The sequence below is a fragment of the Lissotriton helveticus genome, chromosome 3_1 (genome assembly GCF_964261635.1).
Source record: "Lissotriton helveticus chromosome 3_1, aLisHel1.1, whole genome shotgun sequence".
NCBI classification, from domain to species: domain Eukaryota; kingdom Metazoa; phylum Chordata; class Amphibia; order Caudata; family Salamandridae; genus Lissotriton; species Lissotriton helveticus.
Genome location: NC_136061.1, coordinates 1,562,348,804 through 1,562,371,765, shown reverse-complemented (window position 1 = coordinate 1,562,371,765; position 22,962 = coordinate 1,562,348,804). Strand labels below are relative to the sequence as shown.

The following is a 22,962-nucleotide window of genomic DNA, read 5'->3' as shown; positions in this document are numbered from 1 at the left end:
AGGACTTGGCAGCGAAAAAAGAGAAGGAGCGGCCCCCGCTTCGGCGCCTACGGATGTGTGGGACCTGGGGTAATCGTTGCAATATACGGGTCTGGGTGTTAGGAGCACAGGTGGGTGACACTATTGACCCCCCTATGTAGTCCTGATATGATTAGGGTGACCACCCATCTGGAATTTACACGGACCGTCAGTAATTTCAGTCCTATATCTTTTGACCGCTATGTTCTCTCTTATGGCTGCCTTTTGTCTGTAATTCTAGGACTTGTAATGAGTGAGCAATGGCAAGAGCTGCCACAGCTTCTCTAAATATGTTAGCGAATCCCAGCAGGTCTCACCTATTGAGACTCTCAAGCAGCCAAGCAGAGCCACTGCTTCTACTTACAGTAAACAGGGGAGAAGGCCATCTGCAACTGCAAGGGGTCTGGTTCATGAGCCAAGCTATGAAAAAGTGTGGCATGTACATTTTACAACAAACAGATAAAAAAAACAAAAGTCGCTCAAAATTTTAAAAAGTGGATTTCTCTAACACATGCAAGCATTTCACCTCAGTACATCAGATAATATCACTTCATTGAAAGGTACTTATTAAAAGTGCTAGCTTTAAAACATGAACTTAGAAACATTCATGCCCCCACGCTAACAACAATGCCATTAGGAAACTAAAAGTCAATTCAGTTGTCAAGTGGACCCTTACACATAACAGGGACCATTAGAAAAATGTGGTTTAGATGCTTAATATATTTGGAGATACAATTTAGTCTTTTAAATCAAACACAAGAGAGGTCGTTGTACAATGCACGTCTCGAATGCACATATTTGAAGTAGCTCTATTGTGGTAAAGAACAAGGAGGCTCTGTGCAATTAAATATTTTAACTATATATCTGTGTCAATGGGAGTGTGGCCTAGATGCCCCTCTTTTCTAATGGTCCGTGTTATGTGTATGCCCAGAACCTTGCATTGGAATCCTGTGTGTATGTCAGTACATGTGCGTGTGTAGTGAGTATGTCGCAGTAAGCGGGCCTGAGAACTGGAGGCAATTGGATCTATTTTAGATGTCTCTGGCTTGGCGTGCCACAAGATGGAGGAGGGGGCCGCTTTCCCCGACAGTGGAAGTCTTCTAACTGCATTCCTGTGGTTGGAAAATGGCCCGAGCCAAACATTGACATGAGGAGGATGGAGTGACAGCTACCTTTAGAAATGTCATGAGGAGTTTTCTAGCAAGGGGCTGCAGGTTTGTCTTTTCTGTGTGATGCCATTTGATTGATGATAGGGAGTGGGGTTGCGGCTTCTGTTGTGCTAGGTGAAGAAGTGTCTATTGTAGGCCTTCCTTCTTATCTATTCCTGATGACTGCTTCAGGGAGGCTGCTGACAGGCAGGTGCAGAAACCTCATCCCTCATGATAGCTCTACTGTGGATCCTCTAATCTGGAGGCATTCCGGGGGCTCTTGCTGTGAGCAGCATCACTCTACACAAAGGGTAAGTCTGGAGAGCAGCTTCAGAAGGACACTTGAAAGGAGACCACCCAAAACCAACGCAGACTTTTGAGACAGAGGACACACAACTCCTGTCTAGAAAATGTGTACAGAAGATAGACCCAAACCACCAACTTTGTTCCAGTTCCAAGTGCTTAATGAACAAGGAAATGGAGAGCTCTGCAGAATACTCGAAGGACTGCTGAGTGACTAGGAGTGGTGCCTAACATCAAGTGAACAACCATTATCTGAAGCTGGCACTTTCAGCCGAAGGTGCAGTGGGGCAACCTGAGTGCCTAGAACCCTGCCTGCCTGTTGAGAGGGGGCAGGAGTCTGCCTGTCTGCTGAGAAAGGGCATGAGTCTGCCTGTCTGCTGAGAGAGGACAGGAGTCTGCCTGCCTGCTTGGAGAGGGCATGAGACTGCCTGCCTGCTGAGAGAGGGCATGAGTCTGCCTGCTGAGAGAGGGCAGGAGTCTGCCTGCCTGCTGAGAGGGGGCAGGAGTCTGCCCACCTGCTGAGAGGGGGCAGGAGTCTGCCTGTCTGCTGAGAGAGAGCAGGAGTCTGCCTGCCTGCTGAGAGAGAGCAGGAGTCTGCCTGCTGCTGAGAGAGGGCAGGAGTCTGCCTACCTGCTGAGAGGGGGCAGGAGTCAGCCTGGCCCTGCTGGGGTACTGACTGTCCAGGATGAAAAACCCTGTGTGTCCAAAAACTCGGGCCATTGAAATGAAAGTTGGGAGACCCATTGTAAAAAAGCCCAATTCGTATCCCAAAGAATACAATAATTACCAACCTATTTCCCTTCTACCTCTCTGTGGGTCTTTGGGGAAGTCCTGGAAGCACTAGTAAACAATCAACTGTCTGAACACCTAGAGAGCAACAACCTGCTGGAGCCCTCTCATTCCGGGTTCCATGCCTTCCACAGCACCGAAACGGCATTACTGGAGATAGTTGATAACATCAGACTCGTACTTGACGCCAGACAACCTGTTAACCTGTCTGCAGCTTTCGACACCATCTCCCATAGCATCCTTTTGGGTTGCCTGTGGGAGCTTGGTGTCGAGGGCACAGCTCTGAACTGGCTAAGGAGCTACCTCACATCCAAAGTCCAAATAGGATTCTTCACCTCCACTAGCCAGCTCATAGACAAGGGTGTTCCCGAAGGTTCCATACTAAGCCCCATTCTCTTTAACTTGTACCTATCTCCCTTAGCTAAAATAATTAAGCATACTGCTTTGATACAGTGTCGTACGCTGATGACACCCAATTACTAATTACTCTTGGACCAGATCCCACCTCCTCGAAACTCAAATTTAAACAATGTATGAAAGACATCAATGACTAGATGACAACTAACCACCTCCAACTTAACGCTGGTAAAACAGAGATTTCACTCTTCGGTAAGGCTCAACAATTATGGACCGACGACTGGTGGCCAACAACCTTAGTCCCCTGCCCTTTACCTAAAAAGGCAGCCCGCAATCTTGGAGTGATAATAGACAACAAACTCTCAATGTCTGATCACATCAACCAGGTAGTACGCACATGCTATGGGCTAATGCGTAGCCTGAGAAAAATCTTTAAATGGAGCCCACTGGCCTCACGCATGCCTTTAGTGCAGGGTTTAATTATCAGCTTCCTGGACTACGGCAGTGCCCTGTTAGCATCCATAAATGAAACACACCTGACAAGACTCCAGGTCTTACAGAACACAGTGGACAGATTGGTCCTTAAACTCCCCCCCCCACTCGCACTTTGCCCCAGTCTGAAGACCCTTCACTGGCTTTGCATCAGAAAGCGGATCACCTTTAAAATATGCTGTCTGGTACATAAAACTCTAAATATAAAGGGACCCCTTTATCTTGAAAAGAAACAAATCAAATATCAGCCAACAAGAACCCTCCGATCTGCCAGAAAATATCTTATAACCACACCAAAGATCTCCACTGTCAGGAATGGCGGCAGATCATTGCCCAAAATCGCCCCTATGATTTGGAACACGATACCCATACACCTCCGAATGGAAACCGACCATGAGAAATTACGCTGATCCCTCAAAACCATATTATTCTGAATTCCTCCACCATCCCGCAGTTTTTCCTTTCTCTGTTCTCCCGGTGCTTGCTCGTACTAGCGCTATGAGACCTAAGGGTTATATATGCACTTAACAAATGTCAAATAACATTTCATAACTTCTAGTAGAAGATCTTCAAGATACCAACAGAGATGGGGTCCTTTCTATGGTGGTGTTGAGACAGTAATTGATAGCACATAGCGCTGCAGGTAGGTGGGATGAAACGTCACTAGTTTAATCAGACACAATCAAAGTTAATTCACACAAATGCACAAATGTACTATTGCCATCAAATTTGCTCTAACCACTTACTTTACATCTCACTTCCTGTCTGTCTACTAGTAGTACTTCTAATGCCCACGTGCTGCCAAGTCCACATTCGTCAAGAGAGCGGCTGGTGCTCTCATTAATGTAAAAGGTGCAAAATCATGCGACAACTGTCGCTTATGTCAGCTGTGAAATGTTGCTAAGTGTGCATATGTTACCAGGTTTTTTAATCTTCATATACGTCCAGTTACATAGTATTGTTTGCTCAATAATGCTATGTAATACATGCATATGTAATATATAAGCCAAAGAAAATAAACCTACGTTCTTTACTTCTATTGGTCATCTCTGTACTTAATTTTATTGCATTGCTTCACTCCCTCAGCTGTGCCTTTAAAATTGACCCTTTGTCCTGAATTTTGACCATTTGTCCTGCATTTCAACAGTTGTTGCCCACAATTTGTGTCCGTGTCATGTGGTCACCCTATATCTGATTTCTGGACAGCCAATCGTATACGTAAATGAAAAAACAGGCAGTGCATGGGAGGCAGGCGATAAGGGACGACAACACTTTCGGGCTACCCCCAGCGGCATCAACGCGGGCCTCTTGACCTCGCCCACCACCTGCCACACAGACGTGGGTGGTCTGGGAGGGGGTTCCGGCTCACAAAGGGGAGAGAGAGGGTGGTTAACCAGGTGAGCCCCCGCCCCCTACCCCGGCGTCTCCGGGGGCTTTTCGTGCTCAGAATGGGAAAGCTGCCAGGTGCACCTAGAACCTGGTAAGCCAGGGGCAAGGTGGCATGGGTGGGCATGTGGAGTGGAATGCAGCATGCCCGGGCACGGAGGGTGCTCCCACTAAATACATATACTGTCTACCCAACCAGCTCATGCCCCCTACCAATACAGAAAGCAATCAGTCTGGGGCGTGCCCTGCACAGATGACAAACCCACCTGACCTCCCAGCCCATGCACCGACACCCACCCTCCCCAACATTCCCAAACATGACACACATATCTGCTGTACCCCCAGCTCGCCCCGATGGGTCCCCCTTGACTCCAGCTGGCAACTCTGGGTCCGACGGCCACACAGGGCACAGGAGGGCTGGGTCAGCGGGGGCTCATGCACCGGCTGCGGAGATATGTGAGTGACCTGCTGCTCGCAGGATGACTCAGCCTTTCGAGATCACTTTACCATCGACTGGGAGAAAACACATATTATCTGAACCGATGAAAAGCGCGGCCCTAGGCCTGGGATGCTAAAGCGCCCACTGTACCAATGCTCAGCCCACCGCCGCCCGCAGAAGGGGGGTGGATCCGTCCACAGCCGGCAGAGTCTGTGTACAGCGGTGGGGCTTCCCTGGAGCGCCCCCACCAGGAGGGATAGAATAGGACCACTTAAGAGAAAATCAGCCCCCGGTGATCAGACACAAGTTGGGGAGAGGTGTGTGAAGGGGTTGTTTGGTCAGTTTAGCGGCGTATGGGTGGGAGAATGTAGGACATGTGGCTGGGTGGAAGGGTGGCTCGAGGACGAGGTATGGACAGAAGGGGAGGGGGCGGACAGCTAATGGACAAACAGTTGCATGGAATGTCTGGAGGAATGTGAGTAGAGATGAACGAAGCGGCGGATAGCGCCGCGGGTACGTGGGGTGAGGGGTGCGGGCTGACAGCTGCACAGATCTCTTGACAGATGAACAAATTGTTGCATAAACATCTAGATGTCACAAGATGGCTGCCAACACTTCCTGGTTTGGAGTGTTGGCAGTCAATCACAGTGAACCTTGTGCTCTGGAGGGTTCGCAAACCCACTGCTGCCCTAGATATCGAAACCTTTTCTTTTTCAAATTGCTCAGGGACTACTGAATGGATTTACACCATGTAACAATAAGTGCTCTTTCTGAAACAAGACCTACCTTTTTGCCAAATTAGGTGTAATTTCGTTCAGCAGTTCGGGCTGTAGCTTTGTCTAAAGTTTCCTTTGGAAAATTACATGGGGAAAACAAGATTTGGGACCCCCCTTTTTTCTCAACCCCCGCTTGTCGAATCACCCCGAAACTTTTAAGACAGGAGCTGACCGGAGCGGCCACTACTTTTGAAAATTTCGCGTAGATTCGTTAACCAGCGCCATAGATATTGAGAAAACAAAAAACACTTTTCCTATGGAAACTAGGTCCTAACTATAGCTACTATATATGTATAGATGTATATATATATATATATTCACTGAAAAAACCATAGGTTATAGACCATATATAGTTAGGAATTCGCATTTACAAAACCTTGAAAATTCACTGAAAAAACCATAGGTTATACACCATATATAGTTAGGAATTAGCATTTAAAAATCCTTATTTTACTCACACAAAACCATTGAAATTCCATATATAGTTAGTTGCACTAACTATATATCGCGCACCCGCAATCCACTGCTGATCATGTCACATATTACATCATTCATGACATGGTCAGTGACATCACTGATGACATCACTGATGACATCTCAAATGACATCACTGATGAGATCACTGATGACATCATCCAGTGACTGTGTGTTTCTGTAAAGTTTAAATATGTTTTACATATTGAAGAATGAGTAGATGTATAAGTGTCTGGACGAAGGATTTAGTAGGTGCATGACTGAATGTATGAGTGAGTGATTAAATGTGTCTCACTGAGTGCATGGGTTAGTGACTAAACTGTCTTAATTTGTGCATCATTATGTCTGTTGTTCTGTAAACTGCTGCATGTGTTGATCAGTAGCTATATGATTAACTATATGGGTTATTGATTGATTGTCCAAGTATTTGTATAGGAGACTGAGTGTGTGTGTGGCTGGCTGGGAGGTGTGTGACTCTGTGCAGATCAATGTGTACTTGTATCAATGATTGTATAAGAAAGTAAGTATGTGTTAGTATATGTTTGAAAATGTAAGGTGCTCTATGTTTAACTGTATAGACAAGAAAATGGAAGTGTGATTGATTCTTTACAGGACTGACTAGGTGTGTGAGTAACTCCATGGATGAGTGGCAGAGTGTAAGTGTCTGTATAGGTGTATGAGTGCATATGATAGTGTTGTAAAGATGAGTGATTGTATGTATGAATGATTGTATGGGTGAATGAGTGAATGTGTGTGTAGACGTAGGAATCAGTGAGTACGTATGTAGTAACTAGTATTGGTGTGTCAATGGTTTCAAAAATTATACTCTGTATTTAACACTGGGTGAAACAGAGGTTATATTAAAACGTGAGGAGATGCATTGTATTGTCACATGAATGATATCATCAGTGATGTGGTCATTGATGTCAAATGAGATGTCATCAGTGATCTCATCAGTGATGTCACACTGACCATGTCATGAATGATGTAATATGTGACATGATCAGCAGTGGATTGCGGGTGCGCGATATATAGTTAGTGCAACTAACTATATATGGAATTTCAATGGTTTTGTGTGAGTAAAATAAGGTTTTTTAAATGCTAATTCCTAACTATATATGGTGTATAACCTATGGTTTTTTCAGTGAATTTTCAAGGTTTTGTAAATGCTAATTCCTAACTATATATGGTCTATAACCTATGGTTTTTTCAGTGAATTTCAATGGTTTTTTAATAGCAAATATCATAAGCTGTCGAATGTCAAGTACGTGGTAAGTAAAAACATTTTCGTGTTTATGCACACTGATCTGCTTTGAATGCTGCCCCCCACCCCTCATTTCTATTAGGAGTACTCTCTCTTTGCAGATAGTGAAGGGTAGTTAACGCAGCCCTTTGCCCCCTTTGTAATCCGTCGTGCCTGCTTCTCTCTCCATTTGATTGATTGTTCTCTTTGGTTCATTCTCTATTTACAAACAAGCACAGAGTCGCAATACTCTGTTTAGTCTTTGCAGATAGCGAAAAATCGTGTAAAAAAACAAAAGGAATCGAGCAAAATCAGTAGGCCACTAATGGGATCTCTTTTTGACCTCGCTAAAATAGAAACATTAGGAACAACCTGTTGAAAATAGCAATGCGTATGTACATAAGCGGCGTTCATTTGTGTTCACAGTACCCCTTGTTGATTGTTTGAATCGAGCATTGAATTGTTCGAAGTTAATTCTCTTAAGGATCTTCTCTGCCTGCAAACGAGGAAGAATAGGAATATTCTCTCTCCCTTTGCAGATAGTGAAGGGTAGGTAACGCAAGCCTTTAACACGTCGTACCTATTTCATTCCTCATTGATTGATTGATTGTCCGAACATTGACTGTTTGGGAATTAGTTCTTTTTGGAGGTATTCCCTGTTTGCAAATAAACGTAGGAAAATCTTTGCAAGTAGTGAAAGGGTACGTAATGCGGACCTTTCTCCCCCGTTGTAATCTGTCATGCCTATCTACTCCCCACTGATTGATGCACCTGTTTCACCCGGACCATTTACTAGAGATACGTCATCTGGCCCGACCAGAGAGCACCCCTAGTGAAAAGGACATATGCAATAATAACGAAGTGATCACTGTATCCTGTTAACAGAAACTTTAGCATGAAACAACCTGGAAAGAAAAGAATAGGAAAACGAAAATCAGTAGGCCACTGATGAACATGAACTTTTATTAAACAACGAACAAAGAAACGATAACATAAAGTAATGATAAAACCTATTAATGTCCTAGAAACAAGAAAACGTTAAAATATGCCAGTGGTGAGAGACCAGAAAAACAGTAAGAGAAACCAAATCACCCCTCGCTGTCCCACCGCCTGCCACGCCAAAAAAATCGATAGACTAGGGAAAATGCAAGTCAGTAGAACATCCGCCCCCACTCTGGAAACTTCCAAGGTGGGGCAGGGTTCCGGCTACGCCCAGCCGGGAGCAGCCCATATAAGGCAGGTCCTGCTGCCACGCCTCGGCCAGGAGATCCTAACGTAGGGTGTAGCCGGAGGAGAGGCCGAGGCCAGCGGGACCCGGCCAGGGGATTGCCTTTACAACGCTGAACAGTTGCAGGGGGGGGGAATGTCTCCTCGACCCTCCCCTCTCTCTCCCAGTCCGGCCGCGGTGGCCCTTGAGAGTTGCAGGTAGTCCCGCCACATGCTCTTCCGGTCCGGCCACCAACGGTCGGGGGGCCGAGGCCGACGGGATCCGGCTGCAGCCGATAAACCAAGAAACCCGTTCATGGGGCCAGAGCCAGGGGCGTCCGGCCGACATCTACCGGAAGCCCGGCCCGAAGACGGACGGGACACTTCTTCTTTCTTGAATAATGGCTGCGACAACACTGGGGGGGGATGTCTTGCACATGCCTCCGACCCCCCCCCCCTCGTCCTCATCGCCTGGTCCGGCCATAACAAATCTCAAGCGAGACGCCGTGGGGTGCACTGGGAGGGAGAGACGGTGCGAACAGGCCTCTCCCGCCTCCCCAGGTGGAGGCTTCCCAGCTGCACCCTCAGCGCTCCAGGCGCCCGGAAAAGGGTTCTTCTACTGTGGCCATGCTGCAACGTCTCGCCCGGCAGGGTGTAGCCCGTCCGCTCATGTGACCCCGCGATCGCCGGTAGCTGCCGAACTCTCAAAATGGCGATCGACCTGGCAAGAGCGGGCCCAGCATAAAGAAATGGCCCGGTCACTGGTTGACTCCACCACCGTAGTCCTCCACGACCTTGAAGATTCTAGAGGAGCCGCGGGAGTCTCCGACCCCCGATGGGGAATGACTGCCATGATCGCCCGTGGAGTGACGAAACTGTATCCGTGGGACGTCGGCGCTCCCATGCTGGCGCCAGCCTCACTTTGAATTACTAGAATCCTGCAGACCTCACTTCCGGTGAAAGCACAGTGTGACCCGGTAGGAAAAATTATTGCACCCCCTCCCCTTTTTGACTGATAGTTCAAACCACCGATCCTTTCCTTTGCCCTTTTAACGGAACTTTGGACTGCCTCCCCCTCTTTTACATTTTCTAGAGAAAACAAAACATTAACCACTACATTAGCATAGCAGTTGACACCAGAACTGTTTTCAAATTGAAAACCAACAACATCTTCAACAGAATCCTTTTTGTTTCTGCTGTGACCCTGCTACAGCACAGGCATTGTCCCCAGCAGTAATTCTGCAATGCCGGTAAGAATAGCTGTGGTGCCTACTGGACTCACTCACCCCCGCGGCGCCCCACGCCGTTATTTGCTGGGCGGCAACTTACTAGACATCACCTTCGTGCCATCTAGATTTCAGCGCGTTCTGCTGCCTTGGAACTATTCGCACAACAGACCGCTACTGACAAGAATATTTCATTATTGGTGCTGTCAATTTCAATAAATCTATTGGATAATTCAAAAGAAATTGCCACGGTCTCTTCGTTGTTTAAATGTTTTTACTGTTTTTGTTTTGTTGTATATATTTATATGTTATTAAAGTTTTATATTCCTACTACTTTGTTGGAGTGCTATATATTTTTAATGTGACACATAATTGTAAAAACTTTGATGTACAAAGAGTCATTCCTGGAATCTTCCGCTTCAGGCTCGGTCCCCTCCCCAATCACAATACAGGATGGTTTTCAGATAGTAGGAACACGTGTGGTGTGACGGATCTCATCGGGTGTGGGCCTTGATCTACTATAACTCCTTTGAAGAGGGGTGATTCTTTACAGCTGGGGCCATAAACTACATCTGCAGGGCTAGCTGATAGCCTGGACAATCGGACACAGAGGAAGAGGAGTGTCAGAGGGTGCGGTAGTGAATAGGGCGAAAGGGAGGTGTCGGGCGGGCACAGAGTGTGATTCTCAGGGAAGAGCAGCGCAGATGGGGGGAGGTTTATTGCCCATGCATAAGACAGAGAGCGGTGGTGACCAGTGCCTGGGGAAGATGCTTGCGTGGGTGAGGAGCCATGCTACGAATCGACAGCGTGCAGAGAGTGGGTCTGGTCAAGACATCTAAAATGGCTGCCGTGCACGACAAAAGTGTGGCATTTCAAAAAAGGCAAGATGGCGCAGACAATGTTTTTCAACACTTCCTCATTTCCTTCGAATCGAACGTTAACAGACGTTGGGGCATATTACCAAAGTTAAGCGATATTTATCGCTAACGATGCTTACCAACGAATTTTTTACCACTAAGCATCGTCAGAAATTATCGAAGATAAACCTTGCTATTATCAAGGTTTATCGCAAATGCGATAATAAATGGCCGCAATGCATGAATATCGCTAAAAACTCAGCGATATTCATGCATTACCGAGCTAATGCTCTTAGCCATGTTATCCACCTCCCATTGGATAACATGGCTAAGAACTGCTCAGGGCAGGTGTTACTTTTTGGAGATATTCGCGCTTAGCGCGAATATCTCCAAAAGTTGGTAATAGGAGATAGATATCTTGCATGTTGTAATGCAAGTTATTGTGGTATATGGAACTCATACCATAATCTCTCAGGAAAGCAGAAACTGATCCTTTTGGGACCGCCTAAAAAGGCCTAGGGGGTGAGGAGTACTCTACTTTGCCCCCTTTTCACGTTCCGAACTATTTTATTTTACTCTCTTCTGTAATTACACAAAATAGCAGCGATAAGATGCATCGGAGACACACAGTGAGAGAAAGGAGGCCGGAGATGAAGAAGAGATGTCAAATACACATTGGAGATAATATAGTGGCAGAAGGGAAGTAAATATGAGTAAACTTACCATGTAACATAAAAATGTTGCACTCTATACTATAAGTCTCATTTTATACTACAATCACTTCGCTACAACCTCATAAATTAAAAATAAAAATGAATAATGTCTCAAACAATTTTTGATTTCTAAATATAAATTTATTCTTCAGAATTTTCTAAATTTGAAAGAACTAGTAACATGTCCTCATCAGCAATGTCCTCATGAAAAGTCTCCAATGATGATTCTTGTAACTCTATGGTCTCCAAACACTCGATAAATTCGCCATCAAGAGATTGATCAAAAAAATCATTCAAGTCATCTCCTCCTTGTGACAATATTTCATTATTGGTGCTGTCAATTTCAATCAATGTAGTGGAATCATTCAAGTCATCTCCTCGTGACAATATTTCATTATTGGTGCTCTCAATTTCAATCAATGTAGTGGAATCATTCAAGTCATCTCCTCCTTGTGACAATATTTCATTATTGGTGCTGTCCATTTCAATCAATCTAATGGAATCATACAAGTCATCTCCTCCTTGTGACAATATTTCATTATTGGTGCTCTCAATTTCAATCAATGTAGTGGAATCATTCAAGTCATCTCCTTGTGACAATATTTCATTCTTGGTGCTGTCCATTTCAATCAATCTAATGGAATCATACAAGTCATGTCCTCCTTGTGACAATATTTCATTATTGGTGCTCTCAATTTCAATCAATGTAGTGGACAATTCAAAAGAAATTGCCACGGTCTCTTCATTGTGAGCCATTTTATTTTGAAATTGCTTGCTGTAAATTGCAGAAAAAAATAATCACTTTCATTTATCGTTTTTAGTAATACATAATATAAAACTAACTTTATCAAGTATTTAGTATAACAGAAGGACTGCAAATAAATAACAGAAAACATTTTTCAAATTATCTTCAAGTGTACAACATAGTTCCCCTTACAAATTAACAACTCACCTTTTTAAAAGTAGGAGAAGTGTTAGTACTGTGTAAATCAAACACCAGAAATTCACCACCAAAAATTCCTCACAAATGTACCTCAGACAGTAGTATCACAAAATGGCTGTGGTTTCCTCTCATTTGAAATATATACATAACCAATTAACTTTCATCACACACAAATACAAAACCAAAGTAACATTTTAATTGGTTCTAAATTTCAACACTTTCAAATGTGTTTTCCCCATGCAATTTTCCATAGGACATTTACATACGTCTACAGCCTGAATGGCTGAACGGAATTACACCAAACTTGGCAAAATGGTACATCAAACCTAAGAGGTCAGGAAGGATCTACTATGCCCCCTTATGGTCATTTCCCCCTTCGCTTTGGCCTCCTCTTGTCTCTCAATCCTACCGAGAGACAAGATGGCGGCCGCTACGGACTGTTTGGAATGTTGACAGACGCCGGAGAACCAATCAGCTTCGCAAAGCTCCGTAACGCGAAAAGTACGCGAAGCGGAGCGCTGTTACAGATATATATCTTTTTTTGAACGTTAATTTCTCAAAATCCACTGGAGCACATATATTGAGACCTAGCAAAGGCACATCGGGCTACCAGTCCCTAATATTTTGCCAAGTTTCGTGCAAATCCATTCAGCCGTTCGATTATTATTATATTTTTTTTTTTTGCCCAGCGGGGCCCTTTTAAAACCTCCACATCAAACGTAGGGGGTCAGCGAGGATCTACTATTCCCCCTTATGGTCATTTGCCCCTTCGCTTTGGCCTCCTCTTGTCTCTCGATCCTACCGAGAGACAAGATGGCGGCCGCTACGGACTGTTTGGAATGTTGACAGACGCCGGAGAACCAATCAGCTTCGCTTCACAAAGCTCCGTTGCGCGAAAAGTACGCGTCCTGGAGCACTGCCCGGTCCGCTGTTACAGATATATATCTTTTTTTAAACGTTAATTTCTCAAAATCCACTGTAGCACATATATTGAGACCTACAAAAGGCACATCGGGCTACCAGTCCCTACAATTTTGCCAAGTTTCGTGCAAATCCATTCACCCGTTCGGGCTAAAAGTGAGGCCAACCGCCCTATGGAAAACTCAATGTTAAAAACACGTTTTGGGACCCCCCTTTTTTCTCAGCCCCCCCTTGACGAACCCCCCCCAAATTTTCAAGGGCTGCTCAGAAACAAAATGTGCCATTTTCCTGAAAATTTCAGCCAATTCCGTCCACAAACGCCAAAGTTATTAGACATAGAATTTTCAAAAAACCCATAGAGAAAAAATCCTAACTATATATACCTACTGGCGACCGCCAGTAGGTAATATATATATATATATATATATATATATATATATAAATATATATATATATATATATATATAGCAGACTATTGGTGATGATGGAAACCAGGGTCTGTGGAACATCAGAAGCAGTATTTTCCATTGGGCATACATTTCCCACAATCCATTGGTTAACAGGTGGAGATGCCGGTTCACCATCTGCAAACCGGCTCGACTACTACCTCCCGATTGGATAGAGAATAGCCATTTGTGACATGAGATCTTAAATTCTCATGGTGCTACCTATGTTGGACATTTACTTTTGCCGCACTGATGAAGGCTGGTTGCTGAAATACGTATGCGGCCAATAAAGTTATGTTGAGTTCAGCGGAATTGGTGGGAAAAGTGTATGGATGGATATATATATATATATATATATATATATATATATATATATATATATATTTTTTTTTTTCCAGGTTCACAGTTGCCCACAAGAGCGAGGAGCACTCCTCGTTCGGCGTCTATAGGGTCATGAGAGGTGTAAGGCAAACCGGCGTCCGCAGCTACCTGACGCGTTTCAGGCTGACGCCCTTCTTCTGAGGTTTGTGCTGCTGCCGAAAATTACCCAGCATGCTATGGTTTCCAGTGTTCACCTTAATTTATTTGCTTGCTATAACACTCAGGTGAGTAACAATACAATGCATCATGGGACTGGAAGTCATAGTTCAATACTACCCAAGTGGGCTGCTTGGTAACCTGCGGCAAATAGTTCCAAAGTTTCCATCGGTAAGCCCCAAGCACCTCTCAACATTCAGCCGCTCGCTTGTTCGGTCCGCTCCGCTATCCACAAGACAGCAGGGGAACCGCTCCCATTGGCGGCGGTGCTCCTCCCGGCCGGGCCGGCCGTACAAAATCCAGGTTCACAGTTGCCCACAAGAGCAAGGAGCACTCCTCGTTCGGCATCTATAGGGTCATGAGAGGTGTAAGGCAAACCGGCGTCTGCAGCTACCTGACGCGTTTCAGGCTGACGCCCTTCTTCTGAGGTTTGTGCTGCTGCCGAGAATTACCCAGCATGCTACGGTTTCCAGTGTTCACCTTTAATTTATTTGCTTGCTATAACCTCAGGTGAGTAACAATACAATGCATCATGGGACTGGAAGTCATAGTTCAATACTACCCAAGTGGGCTGCTTGGTAACCTGCGGCAAATAGTTCCAAAGTTTCCATCGGTAAGCCCCCAGCACCTCTCAACATTCAGCGTCTGGCCTGTTCGGTCAGCTCCGCTATCCCCAAGACAGCAGGGGAACCGCTCCCATTGGCGGCGGTGCTCCTCCCGGCCGGGCCGGCTGTACAAAATCCAGGTTCACAGTTGCCCACAAGAGCGAGGAGCACTCCTCGTTCGGCGTCTGTAGGGTCATGAGAGGTGTAAGGCAATCCGGCGTCCGCAGCTACCTGACGCGTTTCAGGCTGACGCCCTTCTTCTGAGGTTTGTGCTGCTGCCGAAAATTACCTAGCATGCTACGGTTTCCAGTGTTCACCCTTAATTTATTTGCTTGCTATAACACTCAGGTGAGTAACAATACAATGCAATATATACACACACACACATATATCAAGTAAGACAGGCACTCCAGACCACAACACAGCACATTAAATAAATCACAGCTTCTACCAAATATTCTGGACTGTCTGTTTTACTTGCTTCGATGTCAGGTGATTTGGACAAACAGCATCTATATACCTATGTATGTATGTATGTGTGTGTGTATATATATATATATATATATATATATATATATATATATATATATATATATATGTGCATATATATATTTATATATACAATATATTCATATATCTATATATCTATATATATATAATTATATATATATATATATCTATATATATATAATTATATATATATAGATATATATATATATATATATATATATATATAGAGAGAGAGAGAGAGAGAGAGAGAGAGAGAGAGAGAGAAAGAGAGAGAGAGAGAGAGAGAGAGAGAGAGAGAGAGAGAGAGAGAGAGAGAGTGAAATACTGTCCCTTGCAGGCCGCCATCTAACCTTCCCACCCTTTCACTGGGGGTCACGTATTGTAACCGGCCTAGTAAATATGTATTAAGTAGGTTTCTTTGAACCTCCTGTGAAGGAGCCTTTGGCACAACATCCTTTTCATAAGTAAGTTGCATTGCAAAAAAACGATAGACAGGCCCGCAAAATCTCACCATGCAATGTGCTCCCTTTCATTGCAACCTGCATAGACATCAGACCAAGCCCTTGATGACTGTAAGACTTGCAAAGGAGATTTCTTTACATTTTCATGTTCTATTATTTAAAAGTACGATGAATGAAAGTATAGAAGAAATGACGCAACTTACTTTTCTGCCAGTGCATGTTCTGTGGCGGGCCACAGTCCTTTCTTTTTGAAGGAGACAGCTTGTCTATTCACCGCTTCACGTTGGGAAACACTGGCTTGCTCCTTTCCACGCAACGCGACAACTGGCTCGTTGGATTCAACGCTCTGCGTTTTTAGAAGCCCCGGGTTCCCACTGTGGTGGATGATGTCATCAGAACCTGCAACCACGAACACTACATGTGCTTCCTTGAGGGTCTACTGTTTTCTGCACGCCGCGCGCAGGAGTTGGCTGCTCATAGTTGCAGTTCGCAGATATTGAAGACTTCAGCTCTGAATTAAAGAACAGCAATGACATAATCAAATCAATTTTTAGTTTGGAAACTGATCCTCGAGGTAATGGACAATGTTCACAAATTGTGCTGTTTTTCATAGATTCTAGTAAAAATAGGTGATTTTATTTGCATCGGACCCTTTACTCCCCAGGGCCACTAGATATGACGCCAAGAGGAAGCACCTGTGGCTTCTTTAGGCTTCATCGATCAACTGTGTCGTTTTCTCTCCTCGGTTATTCTCAAGTTTACCCTAACAGATCATAACTATTCACTGTTTGATAAGTAGGAGAATGACTTGTAAGACATTGAAAATTATTACCTTAAATACAAATGTAAGAAGGTTTTGGTCACATTTCAGGGGGAAAGGACAAAATCTTAGCCACATGGAAATCTTACACCTGCTTTCAATTTGACGCCCTCGTGAAGAGACATGTCACCATATGATGCGCTGTAGACATGTTGGCCAATGCACCACCATTAGTTCACAATAACATTACGTGAGATATTTGCATGGTAATCATAACTTAAGATCAAAATAAATTTAACACAGACTCAGAGGCACACAGATTCATCCATATGTGCCAGCCACAGATGCCACATATTACATTTGTGATATGTATGAACTCAGTAGAGTAGTATGAGAATAGTGTTGTCAGTTCTCTTTCCTGATATCTCATGGATTTATAAAATGAGAATGCTCAATAATCAAAAAAATATCCCAATTGGCTCCATTGAAATTGTGAATTGTGAAGAAAAGTCACTATAACTTTGTCACATCTCGAGCCACTCACTGTATAAATACTTCACCTTGCTCACTTTGCGCCGTTTCTCGCTGTTCACTCTCTCACTTGCGTTGCCACATATCACTTGTACATATTGAGCACCAAGTCTTGTCGGTTGTCATATGAATTTTCTAACTTTGTGCTGTACAGAACTGTTCTAATATGACCTCCCCCCCATTGAATATTACAATACAAAATTAATTTCCACTTGAAAATCATCTGAATAAGTGTCTCCTTCTTCTCTGGTCTGTGTAATGCTTCGTGCATGCAACAAAAATTGTCTTTTGAATCCTACCTATTGGGATATTGTATTATCTTTACAACTTTGAACCCTAATCCCGATTGGTTTGAGAGAGCGCAAACTGATTTAAATGTATGAGTACATCACACTTACCTGTAGTAAGCACAAATCATGAAGAGAAATGCCATGAGTGCTAATAGTATCTGCAATTATATTCTAAATGTATAGCTAAATGTAGAGATTTAAGTAGAAGTGGAACTAATACAGAAATGTGTGACATTATATGGTTTTAGTAGATGTGTTTATTTTGAATCCATGTCGTGAAGCTGCTAAAACATAAGATGGCAGATGGTTAAACGCAGAACGTGGTAGGCCTCAGGGCCAGAGCTGGAGGGAAAGGGAAGATGGTTCTTTTCACGACACAGATTATATTAAGGTTTTTGGTCATTGCATTAAATAGGCCATGATTTATAGAAATGTTTACTTAATAATAGAATAAGAGTATTAACATGCTTTAATTAAAAGAAGAAGTTGAATGCTATAATCATAATGAGAATTATTATAGGCCTGAAATGTTTTAGCATTGATTTACACGTACATGTCTGGGCTGAGAAATGTTGCAAGCCTTTTTCTTTTAGAAGTATATGAGAGTTGGGTTCTTGGCTACAGATATCTGTCTGCAACAGGAAGAGGGGGGATCCAATTATAAATGAATGAATAGAGGTCTGTTCAGTGGACGGCCCAGACATGGAGGAGGATTTTGGAATGTTTAAGGGGTATCAGCGGGCCGGAGAAGAGCCTGAGAAGCAAGGTCAACTCTAACGCATGAGGCCCAAGACAAAGCATCATGGAAAAAGCCAGAAGTTGCACCACGTGAGGGGCGTTCCGCAAGGGGCGTCTCAAATGTTGTTGACTGTTTTGTATTAGGGACAGCACCCCTGGGTGGAGTTAGAGCAGATACCTGAGGACCCTTTAGAGAGCGGATGGGTAGGCAGTGAGGGGTCATGACTGGAGAACTTTAGGTTTTCACCAAGAGACTTAGAGTGAGTGACTTCCCTTGGGGGTCATTCACTGCTGACACCTTTGTTAGGTTGGGATTTGGTTAAGTAGGGATACCATCTAGAACAGGGTAGGGACGCCTAACCTGTGTGTGTTTTCCTCCAACCTAAATGAAGGAGAGATATGCGTCTATGCTGATAGCTTTATTATTCTTAGAACTTGTGTTAGTGATTTCTGTTGCTCGTCTGAGGGCTTTTCGAGAGCACATGTATGTAATTGGACCTGTGTATCTCGTGAATCTCATTCTGAGATGCCTGTATTTGCAGCTCATTATATCTTTACAATAAACTTTTGAAAACTAGAAGTTGTCCGTGATCTTTGGGAGTAGAGTCCTTTCTTGGGTGAACTAACTTGGAAGTGGGTGCACTTTCTTTCCTTACAGACAGGCAACAAAGGTTCAGTCGACCAGATCGAGGTTTGGATCAATAGATATAAGGTATCGATCAAAATCTCGCCCTTTCAGTTGGTAGCTATAGAGGATGGTTGCCTTCTTGAGGACGGTGACCTAGGCCAGGTTAGCTTACCCCAAGGCCCCTAGAGATCGATGATCGGAAGAACAGCCCGCTGGAGAAGATCCGGATGACGTGAGACAGAAAAAGCAGCAGTATCGGTTGAGAGTGAGTATAAAGGGTTATGCGTGTTAGATTGCGGTGTTTCGTATTGTATCTATGTTGTAATGTCTGGCGGAGTTGAATGTCTGTAGAGTGACTGTGGAACAGGTTGTGAGCGCGCGCAACCGGTGGAAATCTTAAGTTCAAGGAGAGCTTAAGTGGTTCGGGTGTATCGGACACCCAGAGTAATTGTCAACTAGTGTGAAGGGGGTCATGAGGTACCATTGATCACCCGAGAGACCGAGATAGGGGGAACGTAAGAGTGAGTGCGTGAGTAACGGACGCTGGTCGGAAGTTACTGTGTGTGTAAGCAACCTATCAGAGAGACGATAGACATCTCGTCAGTTGTGTTGACAATTACAGATAGACTGTGGACGTACAGTCGAGAGAAGTGACCGCTTGGTCGGAAGTAGTCATTTTTCGGTGTATGAATGGGACGCATGCATAACCGGGAGACGAGTTGAGAAAGGAGGGGTGCTGCTGCGAAGCGGAGAAAAGTGACGTCAGGTGGTGTCGCGCAGTGATTGGCCGACCGGAGAAAGACCGCGCTGTGATAGGCCAGCTAGCGAACACGTCAGACAGGGTCGCGACGTGATTGGCCGACAGGAGAAAGACCGCGCTGTGATAGGCCAAGCTAGCAAAGCCGCGACAGGATTGGTGGATTGTCATCAGGAAGTAAACAGAGTAGCGAGGCTGGATTTTGTGCGCATAATTATGAAGTGTTTTAAATGGTTAAAAGCGGTGTTTAAGAAAGAGAAGCGGGGATCGTATGAAGGGGAAGAAGCCCCGCCGGAGGGTACGCCAGCTCGTTACATGGCAGTAAATGTTGGGTTGCATACGATCCTTTGGATATCAGAGTGGAGTAAGATTACTGAAGGAAATGAGGAACTGACGTTCCCGAAGTACGGGACGTTCAGATTAGAGGTGTTACATCGATTAAAATCAGTCATGACCTCAATGAGACCCTTGCCTAGACCAACCCAGTTTGAAGCTCTTGATGCATGGCTTAGGGCAGCGCATGAAAAGAATATGAACAGACGACAAGAAAGGGTGAAACGATCGGTAAGGGCAGTACAGGATGCCAGGTGGGATGCGGATGCTAAAAGATGGAGAGTGCATAACATGGAAGTAAATAAACTGTACCCAGTGTTAGAGGCGCCAGTAAATAAAAGCCCCCTAGAAGAAGATGATGAGAGCGAAACAGAGGATAGCTTGATAAACAGATTATTGACAGACAGGCCACCCCCGTATAATAGAGCAGGGGGAGAGGTCGAGAAGAGTGAAGGAGAAAAGGGGGGCAATGCAGGAGAGCATAGACCGCTTCCCAGTTCAGAGTGGGATCCTGAGCCAAAGAAAGAGCTGTCCCAGCCTAGTCATGTGCAACAGGTAGTCGGTAGGTTTGTGGTACAAAGAGCGCCGGAAACGGAAAGCGCCACATCCTACCCATTACCAGATGCACTACAGGTACCTGTTACCATAGGTCCTATAATATCGATATATGACCAAGAGAGAGCAAGAGGGGAAGAACGGGTACGGAAGGACAGAGAAAGAGCAGAGGAGGCAAGGAGGAACGATACCACTAATTCCCCAAGTCAGATGCCGATACCCAGAGAGTGGAGTACACCGATGCACACAGCAGGGGACCCAGGAGGAGATCCTGGGGGCCCTAGATGGCCAATGGATCTGAGGGGATCTGGACGAAAATCCTTTCAAGAGCTAAATGAGTACATGAAGCAGTGGGATGAGGCAGTGAAGGCTCAAAAGAGCATCAATGCTGCGGAAGCAGAAAGGGAAAGTCAGGACAGCCGAGCTCGGACTCACTGCGGGGCTGGGGAGAGCAGCCCGGAGTGGGACTGTAGAGGGAGTAGGGGAGTCACCCATTGGGCCCGGAGTGGAGGTAGAACAGACCTGGAAAACGGGGGCCCCGGGAGTGAAGGGGTGGCGCGCCCAATACTCAGTGAAGGGGAGAGGAGAGCACAAGAGTACAGAAACAGCTTTAAATGTCCACACTGTGTGCCCGGCACCAGAGAACTGAATGGGAGTTGTGAGAGGTCGCACCATAGTCCCTGTGATGACGGCAATGAGCGCAGCCCAGGGAATATGGGGAACCAGGAAGGATCGTATCGGATACTGAGCGATACGAGGCAAAGGGAGTGTAGCGACCAGAGGGAAAATAACAGAGAGATGTGCGGTGAGAGGAGAGAAGAAGAAGAGAGTGGGCAGAGAGAGAGTGGGGGTAACAGGCCCGTGTTCCATCACCTTCCTAGATCGGATGGCCGAGCATGGGACCTAGAGAGATGGGAGCGAGGGAGACCACCCATTAACTCTCCCGAGCCCAAACGCAGAGCTCGAAGTTGGGATGGGAGGGAGACCAGTGAGCCCCCTTCGAAAGACATATTGCGAGCTGAAATAAAAGCCAAGAGACTTGATGTCTCCAGCTTAAGGTCAGATCTGGATGACATGGTAGATGGTACCCTGCCTTTAGAAAGAATGGAAATGTATGAACAGGATGAAATACTGTATATGGCAAAGGACATTACTCGAAAAGCGAGAGCAGTCCATGAGAAGTTAGTCGAACTAGCAGGCAAATATATGGTGGACTTGTCAAGAACCAAAGCATTACAGGGTAACCACAGGCTACATTACACAGATCGAGACCTAGATGAGAGGAGAACGATTGGGCTGAAAACGCACATAAGGGAACTGATTGCTGGAATAAGGACATGGAGGGCACTAGATAAGTGGGAAGAGAGGTGGTCCAAGAAAGGGACCGGCAGGAGAAGCATGATTGGTATGACACCAGGACAGCAGGGAATAGAAGCTTACCCTTTGCGTGAAGTTGCAAATGGGAACTATGTACATGTCCCTTGGAGTAGGGGAGATTTAGCTGCTTTTACCACCTCTTTCCCCAAATTACGTGAGAGCCCAGTGGAGTGGTACAAGCAAGTGGAGAGATTTGTAAAGATCTCAAAGGTCCTTTGGATAGATCTGAACACGCTGTTTGACATTGTAGTACCAGGCGATCTGTGGACAGCATGCAAGGTTAGCGCTGAGTGGCCCACAACTGAGCCAGAGAGAGATGCCAAGACTAATGGGCCGTCCGAGACTGTGATGGCAAAATACGAGAGAGTGATGACTTGGCTGAAAGAGAAAGTGCCAATGCAAGACATAGATTGGGTCAGAATAGACCGAACGAGACAGGAACCCAAAGAGACAGTTCACGAATATTACGAGAGATTGCTGAAGGCGTTTAAACAGTATAGCGGCTTGGATGTAATGGATCCAAAAGATATAGGGCAATTTGTGTCCAAGTTCGTCCTGGGACTGAGACCGGATATTAGTTTAATGATTCAGCAACACTCGATTTGTTGGCAAACTAAACCCCTAGATGAAATACTGAGATATGCCAGGTACTGCTGTGATGAGATAGATTCCAAGGCTAAGAAACTAAAAGAAAAGTTGATGGTGGTACAGATGCAGGCAGCAGGGAAGGGGGTACAACAGCAACAGCAGCAAGGAACAGGTACAGGAGGAAAGAAGCAGTACAGTCAGAACAAGGGCAATGAGGAGAGTTCCACCTTTAGACCCAGAATAGACATAGCTGCCTTGAAGAAAACGACTAGGTGCCACCAGTGTAACGAGGTGGGGCATTGGAAACGCGAGTGCCCCTACAATGTAGAGATAGGAGAGCAAGAGATAGAGGAGGAAGAGGTCCAGAGCGCGCCTACAAGAGGGGTAACGCCATACCAAGGAAAGGTGCTCAAAGGGGGGGGGGCTCCTCCCCGAGCCCAGTTCCCGCAACCTCCTCGAGTAGGGAGTATGGGTAAGACCTATAGACAAATGCCCCTGTTTGTGGAAGGGGAAGAGTGCTATTATGTGGACCCATTAACCGGACAGAGAGTGGAG

At 45.2% G+C, this 22,962-nt stretch overlaps 1 protein-coding gene across 2 annotated transcripts in view; it reads right to left on the bottom strand.

Annotated features, from left to right (window-relative positions):
- Positions 1 to 16,418, bottom strand: part of POU2AF1 (POU class 2 homeobox associating factor 1) — a 305,111-nt gene extending 288,693 nt beyond the window's left edge. For both annotated transcript variants that reach the window (XM_078683958.1, XM_078683957.1), the window contains exon 1: positions 16,054 to 16,418. In XM_078683958.1, coding sequence (XP_078540084.1) covers positions 16,054 to 16,069 — 16 coding nt within the window. In that variant the 5' untranslated portion in view covers positions 16,070 to 16,418. The remainder of the gene's footprint in view (positions 1 to 16,053) is intronic.
- Positions 16,419 to 22,962: the final 6,544 nt, after the last annotated feature.